Source organism: Filicampus tigris, chromosome 16 (genome assembly GCF_054856515.1).
Source record: "Filicampus tigris isolate MCC_2025a chromosome 16, RoL_Ftig_1.0, whole genome shotgun sequence".
NCBI classification, from domain to species: domain Eukaryota; kingdom Metazoa; phylum Chordata; class Actinopteri; order Syngnathiformes; family Syngnathidae; genus Filicampus; species Filicampus tigris.
Genome location: NC_141232.1, coordinates 7,762,937 through 7,781,591, shown reverse-complemented (window position 1 = coordinate 7,781,591; position 18,655 = coordinate 7,762,937). Strand labels below are relative to the sequence as shown.

Here is an 18,655-nt window from a genome sequence, read left to right as displayed (position 1 = left end):
CGTTTAGTGCTCCGTGCTTTTTGCTGTTTTTTTTTTTTTACTTTTTAAATAAAAAAAAATTAAAAAAAACATTTCAATAAAACACATTTTATTCTATTTCTAAATTTCCAATAGTATAAATAGTATAAAATAGTATAAAAACGATGATGTGTTTTTGACCAAATTTATTTGCTTGCTTTGACTCCTATAGAAGTAGGTCACGACTCGATGATCTTGGCAAAGAGATTGATAACCTCAGTTCCAGCACAGTTCGCCCGTCCTAGTTGTAAATATGTGCACATGAATCAGATTCAAGCCGTTTAGCGGGACACACAGAGGACTTATTTATTTATGATTAGTGCTGTCAGGAACGTTGCAGTAAGACTCCCGCGTGGCGTATAAAATGGGCCTGGCACACTTGTGCATATGTCGTGCGGACGGAAGCCTCGGCGAGCAGATGATGACATGATGATGGGAGAGAGGCCCGATTTGACCTAGCAAAGTGAACACATACTTATATTTATGTGTCAGTGTGTGTATGTGGGTGTGTGTAGCGTAGTCGGGATCCGCCAAACCAAAAGTGAGAGGGAGGAGGAGAAGGAATTTGCATTTTTTTCACGGTCCTCCATATCTCATTTTCCTCTGATGTGTGCACTTTTTTTTTTTTCTTTCGGTTTATAAATTTGCCGTGCGTGTTAGGCGAGCGCTCGTCATCATGGCCGCCCGTCTGATGCCATCTTCTCTGCCGCGCCGCTGCTTTAATAAAGCGTGACAGATTGGATTAAAGGCGAGGATTTTCTGCATGAATGCATTTGCGCATCTGTGTTTTATTTTTGTGTCGCCTTGTGCCATTTTCCTAGTTTTTTTTTTCCTCCTCGACGATGGGAAATGACTGCTCGTATGTCCCCGCCCCCATCCCCCTCACCCTGAGACCTCCCAAAGCCTTTGAACTTAAGGTGGATGCGTGAGCTCGATCATTTTATGTTGTTTCATCGGGAGAAATGTCCACGTAGCTGCTGGTTTGATATTTTTTTTTTGGGGGGGAGGCATACTATTTATAAACTTCATCCATTTTCTATAGCGCTTGTCCTCATTAGGGGCATGTACAAACATGCATGTTTTTGTAATTAGCAAGCACGGGAAGGCCAGAGCCCAGATTCCAAAACAGAACCCCTTGACTTTGAAGCAGACGCGCTAACCAGGGGCGGGGCCAAAACGTGGCTAATGGGTGGGCCCGGGAAAATCAGGATGGGCCTGAATATTTCTCTCACTTTGCACAATCCTCCTGTCCCGACACATCGTATATTAAAATAAAATGACAAACCGAATAATACGATGTTCAGATCTTCCTGAGACAACCACAATTATGCCATTCTTAATATTCAATCAAATAAAAAAAAAACACATAAGGAAACACAAATTCCAAAATAATTTAATAATAATTAAAAATTTTAAAGTATATTTTTTTTTCATGAATCTGACTGGGTGGGCAGTCTGTCAATATGTGCCCACCCAGGCCCACCTACAGCTCCGCCCCTGGTGCTAACCACTCGATCACTTTGCTGCCAAAGTGGCAAAATGTTATTCTTTTGTATTTTATTGTACACATTATTTGGTTCATTTGAGAAGCTTTCATATATTGCAGAATGAACTGCCATGAGATTTTTTATATTTCACTGTAAACTAAATGAAATCACGATTCATTACAGTCATTAAATCTAGGAATGGGTGAGTACAGATACCAGCCTTATTTCAAGGTGTCGGGTCCTCGTGAAGGAAAAAAAAAGACAAAAAAGTGGTATAGAACATCCCCATTTAAGTCTTGTTTACACAAAGGAAAGACTTATTATACCCAATGTGAAACAAACCCTCACCTTAAGACGAAGGTACAGTACCCATTTTTGGCATACCATTACACCCCTATTCAAAACTCAGTCGCACCACATAAACAACAAAATCGTTGTTGAAGCTGCTGACATCTCTTCAAATGCGACGTGGCTAGCGAGTCCTGCACTTTGCACCCTACCCACTCGCTTTCCTTCTCCCCCCCTCCCTCCTCCCTGCTCTGCCCCGGGGGGTGCCCGCTCCGTGATGGCGGGTTCAAACTCTGGGAAAAGGTCGATGGGCACGCAAGGCCGGAGCACAGGAGATCCGGGGATGCGAGAAACGTGGCGGGTGTGAGCCACGGTGGGGGAAGGGCTCATCGCTGCGCATCACATTTTGCCAGGTCGAGTGTTTTTGTCTGTGCAACAGCTCTTGAGAGTGTTTAACAAATTGGATGCTTTGCCGGATTCCTAAATGTCATCAAATATCAGTTGTGGTGAAGCGCCATTCCATCAAATCAGGACTCATGTTAAAATATCAGCGCTTTTAAAGTCAAAGTCTAATAGATAAACAACCCCCTCAAACAGCAGCCTTCATTTTGCCAACAGACAGTGTGAGCTCAGTTCACACCAACAGACATTTTAAAAAGTTGACTGTTGAGCCCATTTGAAAGCTATGAATCTGTTCCCCAGTTAATCAGTGGTGTGCCATCCAATTGGAACTCAGATGCTAACCAAAACAGCAGCACTCACACAGACGTCTGAATAGTCACTTGGATGAATTTGAGTCGTTTCAAAATCTGCATTAATATAACATATTTACTCAATCATAGGAAACCGTGCCCCAATTATTCACTGGGTGCGCCATCTAGGTTGAACTCAGTTGCTAATCAAAACAGCAGCACCAGCTGATAGTCAGGTAAATTCATTTATTTTTAAACTTAAACCAGTCAAAACGTTTGGACTGTTTCTCATTCAGTAGCCCTAGATAATGCGTCCAAACATTTGACTGTTAGTGTATACTAATTAATTATTTCATTATTAATTATTAATACAGCATTTTCTCAATAATAAATGTCCCCCTCAAATAGATGCCACCATTTCCCCATAAGGAAAAAAAAAACAGGTACAATAGTAAATGTAATGATCGCAGACCATACGCAGACATTAAAAAGTTACCTGCAGAGCCCATCGGAACAGATGAATCTTTTTATTTACTCAATAGTATACTCATCAATCTCTTGGACTATTGCTAACCAAAACAGCAGTACCTATCGAGGCGCCGATAGACCGTATCGATATTTCAGATACCACGACTGTATACCAATTTTCGTCAATAATAGACGCTGAGCCCTCATCACTCGCCAGGTGCGTAATCCATTTAAGAAAAATAAATCCATCAAATAGACGCCTCCCTCCCAGTACATCTATGATGGCAGTTATATACTGCATAGTATAGAAACTAAAAAGAAAAAAAAAAAACAGCCTGCTGAGCTTTTCACTCACTCGCTCTCTTCTGGACAAGTCCTCTTTGTCCATCCATTGCCTTTAAAAGCCACATGAAAAGTTCTCTCGCTCGGTGCAGATGAAATGATAGCACCCCTTGTGTTGCCTCCTCCGTAACCCCCCACCCCCCCCCACACCCTCATCTCGCCTTTACCTCAGCCATCCTCTGTGCACCATGATTGCCCAACTTCAGAGGGGCACAATTACACCAGAGTGACTTATTACAATCCAGACACAGGGATGCAGCATGCAGAGGTTGGCAGGAATAAAAGCATGATGGAGGACCTCGGTTGGAGTCTCGAGGGGGGGCTCAAACGTTTTTGTTTTTTTTTTCCACCTCCGTATATTCAAGGTGGAATAGCAGACAGTGGAATACAGTAATCCCTCGTTTCTCGTGGTTAATAGGGACCAGAACCCTCCGCCATAGGTGGAAAACCGCAAAGTAAAGATTGACTTATTATTATTTGTGTGTTGTTTTTTTTTTTTAATCTTATATTAAATTTATTTTAAAGTTTTGTTTGGGGGGGATTTACGCCTCTTTCACGCTGCTGCAAACCCACCGACATGTTTCCCACCCTTTTAAATAATTGTAAATTATTGATAAAGTTGATAAATTTATCTTTAAAAATGCTAAATGAAGAATAAATACCAAGCCGCAGGCTGCGAGAGGCACGTGAGCTACAACCCCGGCAGTGGCGATTACGACGTTCAATTTTCCCCAAATGTGTCACTTTAAACAACTTACCACCCTGCCATAAACTACCACATGTAGCACATGTACTCAAATCCTCTGTGATATGATGTATAAAACAAATATTTATGCACTGTCTGTATGTCACTTCCTGATGCAAATAAACTTGAGTATAGCCAAAAGAAACACACTCCCACACACACACATTCCGGCATTTAGAGCGGATGATTTTCATTGTTATTCATGTATTAATTTATTCGCTGGTGGCTGACGCCAAATGGGGGCTGAAATATGTAGATGCAGGTTTGTTTCTCCACAGGAATTTTCCGGCCCACCGCCTCGAGCCGATAATAAAGACAGGCAGGGAATGAAGAGGATGTTTGGAGCCCTCTTTGGTGTGCTCCAGGTGTGATGGAATGGCGTCCTTGACACCAGGGTGAGCTTGTAGCGCCGTCCTCCCTCGCTTGTCGACAATGTGCCCAAGCTCCCGCGGGGCAACTTTTTGCCTTTGTCTCACCGCTCACCCCACAAAAAATCTGGACATAGCTAACACACACCCAACTGGCTGGCGCGTAACCCCCGCCCCTCTCATGGGTCGAGTCGACCGCAAATGTCAACACCCACTTGTATTTACACACCATCGGGCGTGAGCATCAACCTCCATTGATGCCTTAATGCGGAAGCTCTAAGGCTAACATTCATACACCATTGTGTATAGAAATTAACATCAGATTTTTTATAGAGCTAAATACGGTATATTGCAGTTGTATAGAACATCATGTATGATGTAAATGGTATGTTGGAGGTGTAAATATTTAATTTTCAATCATATCACATTCAAGTTGTATGGACACATGATACAATTTAAATTTTTTACATTAGAGTTGTATAGAACATTTTATAGGGTATGAATATGGTACATTTAAGTTGTATAGAGCATTTAATGTGGTATAAATATGTTTACCTTATGTTACAGTTGCTGTTTGTTGTTGTACATGCAAGTTAAATTAGGTCATTAAATGTGATGCAAAGATGGTACATTAGCTGTGCTTACCTTAAATATGATGTTAATATAGTTTGTTAGACTTGCATAGAACAGCAAATAGGTCAATATGCTGCATTAATTAAAGACCCGTGCGTTAAATATGCAAATATAGTACACATTTGATAAATATTATACATTAGAGTTGTATAGAGCATTGCATATGTTACGTTGCAGTAGTATAGAAGGTTGAACACCTACCGGTAAATATGTGATATTAGAGTTGTGTAGGGCATTAAATGTAATGTTAGTATGGTACATTCAAAGTGCAAACAATAAGATGTAAATATGGTACATAAGAGCTGTACAGAATATAGCGTTGGATGTAAATGTGATTCAGTCTGCTCTATAGAACATAAAATATGATGTAAATATGGTACATTTTATGTACATCTTGTTGTGCCACTCGAGAGCGGAAAAAAAAGTTAATTATAGTATAAATCCAGCTCATAAATAAAAGCAATGCATCTCTGGTGCAATTCTAAAACGCATCAGGCTTTATTGAGATGTTCAAAGCGAGTAGCAGTGGTAAGAAAATAAACAGTTGGGTAAAAAAACGGCACTGTCGCGGCGTGGTGAGACGCAAATAGCAAACGACCGTGAGACGGCCAGGAGGCTATTGGCTGTGACACACGTTTGTTTTGCTCTCCATGCGTTATCGCTGGCTCCTTGCGGGGAGGGTCACTCGCACGCCGAAAGGAAGTCAAGATGTCAACGACAAGTAGACGCTTGATTTTCAAAGAGATGTTGATAGTTTGCTTTAGAAAAGATCAAGGTCACATTGTTAGGCTTTATGAATTTAAGATTGGCGGTAACACCATCCATCCTGAAAATTATGAATATGATGGTTAGCTACTCAAATATTACACAAAGGCATTGAATGCTCAGGTTAAATACAACTAAACTGTACTTGGGCAGTGATTCTTTCGCATACCACTAGAGGGAGCCCGTGTACCTCATTTTGAGACTTACTGTCTTGAACAATGAAAAGTCATGACGTTCCAAACTAATGAACCAAGAAATTAAAACATAACTTCTCGCCTTGCAAGATACACTCGGAAGAGTAAGTTTACTACCAATTCCTCACCACTCCTCCAGATGAAATCTTCCTTGGCAGAGGTCATTTACAGGATTAATCTTCCTGTCTGGGGTGGCTAAAGATGGGAGAGTTTATTCTATTATTCATGTTTTTATTAGTTTGGAAAGGAAGCGCACAGAAATATAATCGAATATCATAGATAAAATACCAATACCATTGTAAGAAAGGTTGACACTTAAATACCCGATTTTTATTTGTATTTTTATAGTTCTCCATATATTAAATTCATCTTAATCTGTTTGTTTTGCATATATTCTCATATACATTTTAAAAAAAGATACATATATGATCAAGTAAACCGTGTGATCGGTTGCACGATATTAATGCACAAAATACGTGTGTGGTAACATTGCTACAAATCTCCCAGCATCCTTCATAGCTGACATGTTGTTCCCTTGCCTGTTCGGCAAAGCAGAGAGAGGACACGCACGACACCCTGCGGGCGCACGTCCGGTCCAGTGTTCGGGGCTGTGTGTCAAATCAGCAGAGCCTGTGCGCACCCGAGGCCCAATTTGTAGCGTATAATTAGCTTTTAATCAGCACCCTCGTTGGGGCGAGCGGCCAAGATTAAGCCCGACTCTGGCTCTGCTTAAAATAAGCATTCAGAAATTGCCTTTGAAAGCCTGTGACCCGTAGCATCCAATCACACATGCATAGACACACACACACACACACACACACACACGCACACATTCACGCATGTGATCTTGCTTGTTTATTTGCCCTTTCTTTTTGCGCAAATATGTTCTCATTTTCCGGTGATGTCGGCCTACCTATCATTATTTTTGCATACAAGCTTGATCATGGTACACACGATGCAATAAGGACAGTATACTATACACAAACACACACACACACACACATATATATATATATATATATATATATATATATATATATATATATATATATATATATATATATATATATATATATATATATATATATATATATATATATATATATATATACACACACATATATATATATGAATATCTGTCACCTTCCAAACCGCTTATCCTATACAGGGTCGCGGGGAGGTGCTGGAGCCTATCCCAGCCGTCAACGGGCGAAGGCAGCCTACACCCCGAACTGGTCGCCAGCCAGTCGCAGGGCACACACAGACACCGTCACTGAGCGGGAATCGATCCCACGCTGCCTAAATATACGGTATATATATGAATAAAACACCGGTTTAAAGTTGTAGATGAGCTAGCGTTGGCTAATCTGCACTGGTCACCACTGCGTTTATGCGCTGTAATGAAGTGCAGCCAGATGAAAGGCTGTTTTTAATGGGATTTGCTTCCGCCGGGATGTAGAGCAGAAAGTTACGGAGAGGCGGGAGAAAAGCCAACGTGGCCACATGTAGTTTTCTGTCAGTAATATGCTCTGAAGTTGTAGTTACTGACATGCAGGGTGGATTTGTCCATGCATTTTTCACAACAGAGGAGATGTCTCACACAGACACAAAAGATCGGGGTTGAAGGTCTTCAAGTGCCAACTTCACAGCGCTGATCTGATCGCCCTGTCCAACTCTACATCAACCACAATTGGAGATTTTGCACTTCCTTATAAACGTACTTTGCGTGCTTCGATCGCCTGCATGGACTCCAGCCATGTAGAATTTAAACGGAATGAAAGGAGCTGAGGAATTATGTTGGCTGTATTCACACCCACAACGGCGCAAACGCATGTAACTCCACTCCATGCGCAAAGTTAGACTGTGCTTAGCGCTCGAATTTGCAGGGCATAAAAACAGTTCCATAGAGTTTGCATTGGAAAAGCTGTGGTGAGTTGAGTGAGTCATCATGAATAAGTCACACTGACATGGTCAATCAAGTTAGTCATAAGTAACAATACATCATGCCAACCACTTGAAACAATGTCAATGTATTCCATTGAGTGCCCTATAAAAAGTTGATGTTTTTGTTATTCTAAAAGTGGAAGGAATGTGTCATCTTAGACAAATATGTCAAAAAGAAAATAAACACTGGCTGTTTGACACCTCTCTTCAAAATGCTTTATTTTTAGACTTCCTGATCTCCACAGCCTGATCATGCACCATTTCGGCATCCCCAATGTTAAGTGTGCGGATATTTCTGGGTGCCATTGTTAGCAGCATTTAGTGGAAGGACGCTTGTTTGAAGCTCTGTGATGTGTGTTTAGTGTGTCTGGACACTATTATTTTTGAGCATTCCTGAGGTCAGTCTCGCCAACCTCTCTACACTGCGTTAGCTTTCCCTGTACACACTGTGACTGCGCTCCATGAAGCAGAATGGGATTTGAATAGCAGGAAACAAATGAGTGTGAAGAGTCATCTTTTGGCTCTCATGACCTCCTCCGGGGGGGGCGGGGGTGGCGGTGGGTACTGCGCTGCCGCTTATTGTTCTGTCAACAGCATCTGCTGGGCCTGATAACAGGATTAGAGCGGCCCCCCTATAGGCCCGCCGGGATTAAGCAACGAAGGGCCTTTTTTTTTTTTTTTTCGTACATAAGAGACTCTATGTTTGTATGCGGATGTAATTTGAACTCCAACTCAATCCCCCCCTTCGCCCCGTCAGTACACGCACAAGCCTAATTTCTTTCCCTCTTCTATTTTTTTCCAATTATAAGCTGTCACTCCCTCGCAGAGACAATGTGGCCACCGCAAGGACGGACATTTGTAATAGCAACGCGGACTCTGAAGTGCGCGAGTAAATCAAGCGCCATTATCCCCGACCGATAGATTGGAGGTCAAGTCAAGGTCCCGGAGGGTGTGTGCTTGCGTGTATGGGTGTGTGCGTAGGCGCGTGTGCGTTGCTCATGAATATTCCATTCCGTTTGTCTTACTCCATTACACGCCACCCTGGACTTCTCAAAGGGGGAAAAAAAGGTGATTCGCTTATAAATTAGGAAATTTTCTCTTGACACATTTTTAAACATGTGTTTAGTGGTCATTGGAGAAGTGACTGACAATAATGTCTTATTCTTTTTATATGATCATTCAGCTGTCACATGGCAGTGACCGTTCTTAGTTGATCAATCAACAGATGAAAGAGCTTTTCGCGACACCCGCTAGCTGCCAAACCTCTACAGTAGGTACCCCAATGAAGGTGGTGTCAAAAAGGTGCCTGGTGTCCGTTTCCCTCTCATTTACTTGACAGTTGTCTGTTGATTGTCTGTTGACCAATCAACACGCTGCAGTTTTTCTTGCTCCGTGTTTTTGGTATCCCACCACACACCTGGTGGGAAAGTGTTAAAGATCAGCAATGTAGGGATGGACATCCTTTCTGGTTGTCCGCTTGCTTGTCCACCCAAGCAAAAGGAAAAAATGTGAAGGTCCCCACATCAGTAAGCACATGTGTCCATTTTTCGCCCACTGCCTCCCAATCGATAATCCATATTGGAGAATAATTGCACCCCTCCCGCCATGATGATGGCCTTGGCAATGTCCAGCTTGGACCGGAAAGATCTTCAATGTGTCCTGTACATCCGTAACGGAGCTTGCGAGGACTGGCCGATGAGTTTGAGAGGCTCATTCGTCAAAAAAAAAATCAACATAAAGGAAGAGAAAGCAGTGACGCCTCTCAGGCTGACAGAAGTCTCCAATCTGTCTATTGTGTCGCTGCTGCATTGACTCCCTGTCACTGCCGCTATCCATTATTCCATCTTGTGCGTCTGTCAGCCTCGCGCCACCGTTAGCTCGCGTCTGTCAAGCTGTTTGTCAGTGCCTGTCTTCACGCCGCTCTCCTCTTCTTTTTAACTGGGTTATTTCATCCAGCAATTTTCAACCAAATGTGGTTCCAATTTGGCCCTTCGCGTGTCTTCTTCCAATCCTGTCATGACCATTCTCTTTTGGCCGATCAATGGACTTCAGTCTATGTCACGCCGCCCTTTGTCTCCTACTACTGAGGTTTGTAGAAGGGTGCATAATGCGTCTTTTAGTGTCTTTTTCCCATTCCGTTTCTTCTTTTAATTGCACCGGAATTCAGTTCGGACTTCGGTGTTTTTAGCTCAGTGCTTTTCGTATCCTGCCACTGAGGTTTTTACCCAGATTTAAGAGGAGTGAACGGTGGTGCATAGGCACCAAATTCTTCTTCCCATTCCATTCTCTCTGTTAGTTTGCTTCCGAATGACGATTAGCTCCATCCTTTTTGGTATCTTACCACAAAGGTTGTTACCGCGACGAGAGGGTTGAAAACTGGGGTGATGAACCCGATTTGGTTCCTGATTGAGTCTTCTTCCCATTTCATTTCCTCTGTTGTCACATGGGAATGACCATGGGAGCGTTCAGAAATGCGCTCTGCCTACTGGTTTACCAGGACCGTTCGGAAACTCCGAGCGTTGTTTATATGTGCCGTTTGGTTATTCAGACTGCAACAAAAACGGAGTGCTGGTACGCTCCATATGGGTACACGACGGCCAGTGCGACAGGCAGTACTAATGGAAACAGTTCAAGCATGAGCTGCTGATTAGTTTAGAACATTTGGAAATTCTCCGTACACGCACATTCTCAGAGTTGTGCACGGGTATCAGAGTGTATTACCGAACGTGCCCCATATCAATAGACTTCACTGTTTGCAACACCACCCTACCACTGAGGTTGTTACCACGATGGAAGGGGATTGAAAAAGTGCACTTATTACACAAATGTAGTACGACAACATCAAAGGCTCCTGACTCATGTTTATGCCGAAGTGACACAGTTCCGCATGCATATCGCCACACACACAGATACGTTAGTGTACACTCGCGCGTTTGTTTATTTGCGCGCATGTGTTTGCCCGCGCTGGCACATTTGACTCGCTTGGCTAGACTCCTCCCAGTCAGAGCGCAGGCTGTCGCTGCTCGTCAATGTTAAGGCCAAGCCAATGCCCTCATGCGCCCCGACAGGCAGGCGGCCTGCGGGAAGCGACGGGATGTAGGAACACCCCCACAGCGCGCACGGGGGAAAAAAAAAAAATGTTTACGTAAAGGACGATAAAACATACATGTTTAATCATACGCGGCTATGACATTTGCAGTTCTTTATATTTATGCTTCTTTCATGACCTTTTGAGAATAAGTTGCTATCCGTGCTGACTTTGGTGTCTGGCGGAGGATGCGACGTGGCCTAGTTTTACAGATGGCACATTTTCACTCTCAAGACCCAAACCTTATCGCTTTTGACGTCCGTTGACTGCTTTTCACTGATGTCCCAGGGCCTAACGTGAGGCCCCTAATTTTTCCAGAGTAGAGCCATATTTCTGTGTTTCATTTGGACCATCCACACCTCTTCACACCTTTATTTTCCCTTCGGTATGAGGGTGGTAAGGATTGGAGTGCTCCGACGTACCTCAAGACACTTGGGTCCCCTAAACAAAACCGATATTACAGTGGTGCATTGAGATACGAGTTTCATTCGTTCCGTGACCACATTTGTAACTCAAAACACTCATCTCATCTTTTCCTATCAAAGTCAGTATATGGCCTTCAATCCCTTCCAGGCCTCACCCAAAAACAACAAAAATTGCTGTAATGTGTATTTTAAGGAGGAACAATAACACTGCGTAATATTGTACTTCATAGAAACATGCATTGATTACAAAATTGAAAATAATTTTACACATTTTTGTCACATTGCATCTTTTGCATGGCCATTGTGTTGCTACTTGTGGTTTGTCCACCTTGGCTACCTGGGGGCAATATAAAACAGACAGATGGTTAATATACTGTTTGTTGAGATCTCTCAACTCCTCGCTCAGCTCATCACTGCAGCACTAATATTAGTCATGCTTGGAATGTTGGTGCTAAGTAAACATTTAGAAAAAAAGTAATTTATTTATTCTTTGAAGCATTGCTATTAACTTGCGCAATTGCAATACCTTGATTTTAGCAAGCATGCTGATGCTTGTCACATGTTGTATTAATGAATGTATTTCTTTTTTTGCATTTCAACAAAAACTCTTCCCATAGCTAATAATTTTTTTAGATTTCCTGCAAGAATTTAGAGATGGAAAACTCCAGCTGTTGCACGTAAAATTCAATTTCGGCTTGAGGAAAAAAAGTCTCAACTATGGCTCACCTCAGCCACTACTGACTCCGCCTCCATATCCTCCTCATCCACCCGTGAACCCCAGTTGACAAAACTCATTGATGAATTATAGATGTGAGGGAACCCAGCAGTGCTCCCTCTCTCTCTCTCTCTCTCTCTCTCTCTCTCTCTCTCTCTCTCTCCCACACACAGTCTCTTCTCCTGTTTGTCTTCCTGTAAAGTCACATATGGCAGTGATGCTGAATTTTCTTCACTTTTCACTTCTTGTTCCAATACCTTTGTAGATATATGAACGCATACTCGCAATTCTAAAGGTGGAGGTGCGGATGTGACTAATGTCTAGCGTATATTTCCATTCATAGCAGAATCTTCCAGGTTTATATTTGGAACAGTTGGCTGCACTCGCCCACCACATCGGGGCTCTTATGTAAACAGCGTCTCTCTGCATCAACACATTATGTCGGAGAAGCCAGAGCGCCTGCCAGCCCATGAATCATTTCACTTATTTACTCGGGTGCCATCTCATCCAGCGCTGTAATACATTATCACCACAAACAACAACAACTATCGTACTCAAAACGGTTTCATTAGCAACTTATCACTGATGGGTGGCGGAGCTGGAATTCACTTGAGGTGCTAAGTTGCGAAGGGATGCCCTTTATGTTGCTTATTAATAAAAGGCTGAAGATAAACATGTATCGAGCAACATATTAGATGTACATGAAAGAACATTTTGTATTGTCAGCATGAAAAGAAAATTGCTCGGCATTTATGAATCAAGTGGACAATTTAGGTCATGGTCTTTTGTCCGAGCCTTGCGTTGCCGTGGGGTGTCTTGATTTTTTTTCTTAGCCGTACATTGTAGGATAGATGGATCGATAGATGGGTGTATACTTCATTCATCCGCGAGGGAAATTCACTATCGTATATGTAACATTGCCTCATAGCGGTGCCTTGTATCGTAAATTATTTCACGTTGTAGATCGTAAGCTAGTTAGCTAGCTATATTGTATGAAGTGTTGCATTGTAGCCTTACGACTTAGCCTTGCGACTCTGACATGAATAAACTTACTGAACATTACCAAGTACCGAAGAAACTGAGATACAATTTACAACCATTGCAAACACAATTTCCTTGATGTTAATGCCTAGATATGCAAGGTTTACACTGGACTTTAAATAGAAAGAAAAAGCTGAAAAACATTTCAAGCTCAAAGAAAAGAAATAGAGATAGAACCTTCGGTGTGGGACAGAGGCTTACACTCCTCACTAATACAGTACATCACAGATGCCTGATACTCTCTGCCTTCAAGTAAATAAACACACCTTGGCCACTATATGTTATGAAATATGGTGTATATCGATTTCACACACAAGAACGTGTCAGTAATGAAAGGCAAACAATAGTGTGAGTGTTGCGTTCAGGTGCCATCTGTCTGCCATTAGCGTCTGTCACTCTTGTGTTTACTTTGGCCTGCGCTCAGTGCTCATGCAAGCCGCTGTCAGTCTTCCTGTCACTTAGTTCAGTTAGTCAATTAGGTCGAACTGTTATGCACTGAGGTTCTAAAGCTTTTCAATGGGGCTGTTTTTTTAGGTTGATTCTCCACATTTGGAAAAGTAAATTGATGATTTTTTACCCGCCATTTGAGCTGTTGTTATTCTTTACCTGGTCAGGTCTGTCGTTGGTGGGGCAAAACCGAGGAAGCCGGATCTGAACCACCGGAATTCTGTAAATGAGCCTGTCATCATAACATCCCCTCAGGATCATGACAAATTTTTTTAATTCGAATTGGAAGTCGAGTTGGTTGTGTTCACAATATGTGTGAACTCTCTGAAGCAATAGAAGCATACACTATGTGGATTCATTTCTAATTGTGGTTTGCTACCTAAACAGTCTGCAACTATTATTCCCTAGTTTGGAAATTCATAAGAAACCTAGTATCTTTTGCTTTGATTTTGCCTTGTGGTCCAGAGAAGTAGCAAATCTTGAAAAGTCATCAAATACGACTCACTCTAGTCACACTCTTCGTCACGTCTGCTGCATATTGCAAAGTAAACACCATTGAGACTACCTGGGGTGTGTGTTGCTGTTTGTTAATGACCGGCAGAGAAGCGCAAGGGGAGTTTGTGACTTTGTAGGGGAGCCAGAGCAGTAAAGACTTCACCATATTTTACACAGTACCGTTCAGGTCTGATGACCTTACCATCGCAGATTAAAACAACTTAAAATTCACCAAATAAAATGCAAAAAATAAAAAATACAACTTAGCTACCGGTAATTGATCCCATTTTTTTCACAATAGTCACTCAGGGAAATATAGTCAAATACCCATACCCTATAACCCCCCAAGTCAGATATTTTACAACCCTGTACCAGGGAACGGTCAAAATATTTATTCATCTTCAGACCAACTCACCAAACAGCTTCGGTACATTTCCATCAAGCAGTACAGTTAATTTCTAAAAATGTAAATGTTTTAGGGTATACGCAGAAAATTTGAACATTTAGCAGTGAGGCATCTCCCGAAACTAATAAACTTGTTGAACACTACTTATCCAGAGTTGACTGTGACAGTTTGACCTTCTCTACTCACCGTGGATACTCGGCTCTCGGCAACCCGAAGCGGCTGAATCCTCTCACTGTTAACAACCAAAGACGCCCTTTATTTGCTCCGCTGAGCTGTTGTTTCTCATAGCCGTGAAACGAGGTGACTGGTGGACTCCGAGATGATTGGATTTTCTTTGTACTTCAGTTGTGATTCACCCCAGCGGCGGCGGCAACATAATGGACGTCAATGCTTCTGTGCTTTTTATTGAGCCAAAAGGGGGGAATACGGCGCAGCTCGAGGGAAGATGAGAGGCTTCTGGGGATATCTTACGGGGTGAAGGCTGGATCAGAACCTTAAATTAACACACCTATAACATTCTATCTTTCACATGTGATTAGCATATCAGAGACGTAAGATAAACAGTTGGCGGCTAGCTAGCCATCAGTCTTACATCAATACTCAGTGCTACTTCCTGTCGAACAGCACAAAAAGATGCACCACATCAGTCACAGGAGATCTACATCTATTTTCTCTTTTTGAAGAAGAACAAGCATTAACAGCTGTATAGCTAGCTAGCATGAGAAACTAACTTGGCAGTCCATGTCATTCACTAAGTTCTTCTTGTTGAGCAACACACACACGGACTCAAATGCACCTTGGGTCAAAGAAGACCCAAATTAAAGCCCCTTGTTTACAAAAATATGTGGCACACAAAAGGCAGCTATCCAGTCGTCGGCGATCTTGCTCTTGTGAGAAGCTTGGCGGTCGACATCCTCACTCAGTGATCCCTCTTGTGAAACATCACTAACAGATGGACTGAAATGCATGACACCATTCAGAGAAATTGAAGTCCTTTGTTTCCAAGAAGTTACTAGATTATCGTGGCAAAAAATACTTGGACACCAAAGCAGAGTTAATTAAGTTAATTCTTTGATGTTGATATCTACTGAGATGCGGAACATGAGGATGGGATAACAACTCACAACTGCTGGATACGATGGTGATAGGTGACAAATCCAGATTGTTATTTCTGGATGTTGAGAACAGCCGAGACACATTCTTGCCACGGCCGGCGGAAAAAGGAAAAAAGCGATACAAGACAAAGAGTGAGATGGATGCGCAGCACACTTGGAGAAGACTAAGCCGGAGCGAGGAGTTATCCAACGCATGGAGAGGCGGAGAGGGAGACATTTAACACTGTAATTAAGTTCCTGATAGCACCCTTGCTGCCCTGGCGTGGCTCCAGGACAGCTCAGCATTGCACCACAGCTCTTCAACAATGCACACACATTACATCTTAGTGTTTCATCGCAGTATAGTTTTAGCATTGTAGTGTCACATCATAACGTTAACATCGATGTTACTTCGCAGTGTTACATCATAGCGTTACGTGATAGCTCTACATTATAGCCCCAATGTGGCGTTACATCGTGGCATTATGTTGTGTTGTTAGTGGTATTAGATCCTAGTTCTACATCGTAGCTCTACATGGTAACGTTAACAACTTTTAACGGTGGAAATGATGTGGGGAGGAAGCTGGGTTAAAAGCCAAAGAACTGGGTGAAATGAGGCTAAACGCTCATGTAGAGACATAATATTGTCATCAGTCATCTGTAGTGCTGTCCAGGTAGCGAGACAGTGTGAGAGAGAGAGAGAGAGAAAGAGAGCGAGGGGAGTCAGAGAGAGGGAGAGGAGGTCTGGGCTGTTCCGCTCTTTTCCTCTCTTCCGTCTCATTCATTCCTCGCCTCTGTCAAGCTGAGACGAGCGGCGAGCGGCAGCGGGAGGGATTTTAACTGAGGATACGGCACCCAATTCCTGGGGATTGGACACCGATAGGAGTGGCGGGGAGGCGGTTGTTGCGGCACGGATACATCAAACCCGGGAGGGGACGTTCCGGCACCAGGCAGAACGCTTCTGTAAACACCTGTGCTCCCCGTGGAGGCGGCCAAGTCCATGCGAGTGACACACAGACACGCCGCCACCATGCTCATCGGTGAGTCCTCCGCTCTTAATTATTAAACATGTAAACACGTAAAAAAGTGCCTTTATTCTCTTTAGTGAACAGTTGTTTGAATTGGGATGTTTTCGTTGTGATGTTAAAGAGCGTGCACCACATCCACCTCCTGCTCTTGAGACATGACAGGAACTTTATCCTCCATTTGGTTGGAAAATAACATAGAAAGTATCACAAATATTTAAGATAAAGCTTTTCATATTCCACTAAAAAATTTTAAATAAAACTCACTTGCCCATAGAAATTAGCATTCATTATTTATCACTCATCAATTAGCCCAATTGGGGGAAAAACACACTATTTTGTATGAACAGAAAATTAATCAGCAAAATGATTTTATATATAGGAAATAAAGCTGCTTAATGATCATATTCCACAAAAAAATAATTAATGAAAATCATTTGCCCTTAAAATTACTACTTAACATTTGTCTCTATTTTAGATAAATTAAAAAGGGACTATTTAGTAGATATTTTACAATATTTTTAAGGTCTCCTTGAGCATATGTGCTTTCAAAAAATATTGTGCTTAAAAATAGAAAATAGTGTTTTAATTAATTTGTCATGACAAATAAAGACGTAATCGTATGTTGCTAATCTGGAAAATGGTATCGTTATATTTTATACAAATAGCTGAAAATATGAATTAAAAAAAAAATCAGTAAGTAATTTTAAATAATGAAGTAATAGAAAGAAAAATAATTTAAGTAATGGTTCTGACAATTGCAACCTCATTTACATTCGGAATAGTTTGCATTTTCATTTTGCCTTTTATTGACACAAGGTGACCTCTGATACAACAATGGTCGACATTTGTCACTCGGGCCTTTCCTTTTTTATCTTCTCCCGTCAAAAGCAAAAATCATGCATTTTTTTTTCCAGAGTGAATGGTCTCGTGTTTCCCGTCTGAATGTGACGAATTCCTCCGGAAGGGGGCTGTCGATTTTCAGGGCTTTGTCGGGTCTGCGACGCTTGCAAATGGGCGCCGCCACAACAGACGCGAGCAGTCCAACAAGAGCAGTTGATTTTGCGTCATTATGCAAACACTGATTTTTTGGGGTGGGGGGTGGGGGTGGGGCGGGGGGGCTTGACTGGAAGGCCGCCCCTCCAGGCAGACATCAGACTTGATGGGCTGTGGGCGGGCTGATTACAGGCCTGTCCCTCGGGGAGTGGGTGCCATTCTCCATCTTCTAGTTGATCGGGAAGGGTAATCTGCGCTAAACAGGGGTCCCGAGTTCAATCAGAGCTAATTACTTGGGGGGGGAATAGTTGGTGAGGGGGGTTCGAGTTAAAAGCAGGCCTGTGAGAGAGCTTTGCAGCAAATGAGCGGACTTACGGCGCAAGCCGACGTATTCCTTGCCTCGCTGATCTTTTGTCACGATGAACACGTCTAGACGCTGATTTAAACCAGTCGAAAACTTTATCGCCGGTAAAATGGCTTTGCACGGGATGTAAACGGAAAGGACGACGACGCATTAGAGTTGAGAACACTTGCAAAGGGCCGCCGTCGGCCACAACTTCCCCCCAGAGACTCACGAGGCCACGCCTCTTAAAGCCACAGTGTGTTATGTGTGTGTGTTATGTTCCATCTTTACATTGTATTACACTTGACACAATTCCACTTTGTGTGTGTGCTCTTGTTTTTTGACATGTATGTGGCACAACTCTTCTCTTGCCCACCCACCTTTAGTGTGTGTGTGCTTATGTTCTTGTCTTTATATTTTATGTGGTACAATCCTTGAAATCCACCTTTGCTGTGTTTTACTCCATCTTCATATGGCACAACCTTTGACATTCCTCCTTTACCGTGTACGTGTGCTTGTCTTTGGTCCTAATGTCGCACGTCCCACTTCTGCTGTCTGTTTAGGTTCCTGTCTTTCTGTCTTTACCTGGCACAACTCACTTTTACAGTATGTTTGTGTTCTTGTCTTACTAAATGT

General features: G+C 42.5%; 1 protein-coding gene across 2 annotated transcripts in view; it reads left to right on the top strand.

Moving 5' to 3' along the window:
* znf385c (zinc finger protein 385C) overlaps nt 1–18,655 on the top strand; it is a 78,762-nt gene that overhangs the window by 25,222 nt on the left and 34,885 nt on the right. The window contains exon 1 of one of the 2 annotated variants that reach the window (XM_086056728.1): nt 16,321–16,695. The exons of the other annotated variant lie outside the window; for it this stretch is intronic. Within the exon in view, the coding sequence (XP_085912854.1) occupies nt 16,656–16,695 (40 nt within the window). The 5' untranslated portion in view covers nt 16,321–16,655. Of the gene's footprint in view, nt 1–16,320; nt 16,696–18,655 lie in introns of those variants that run through there. 2 annotated transcript variants of the gene reach the window in all.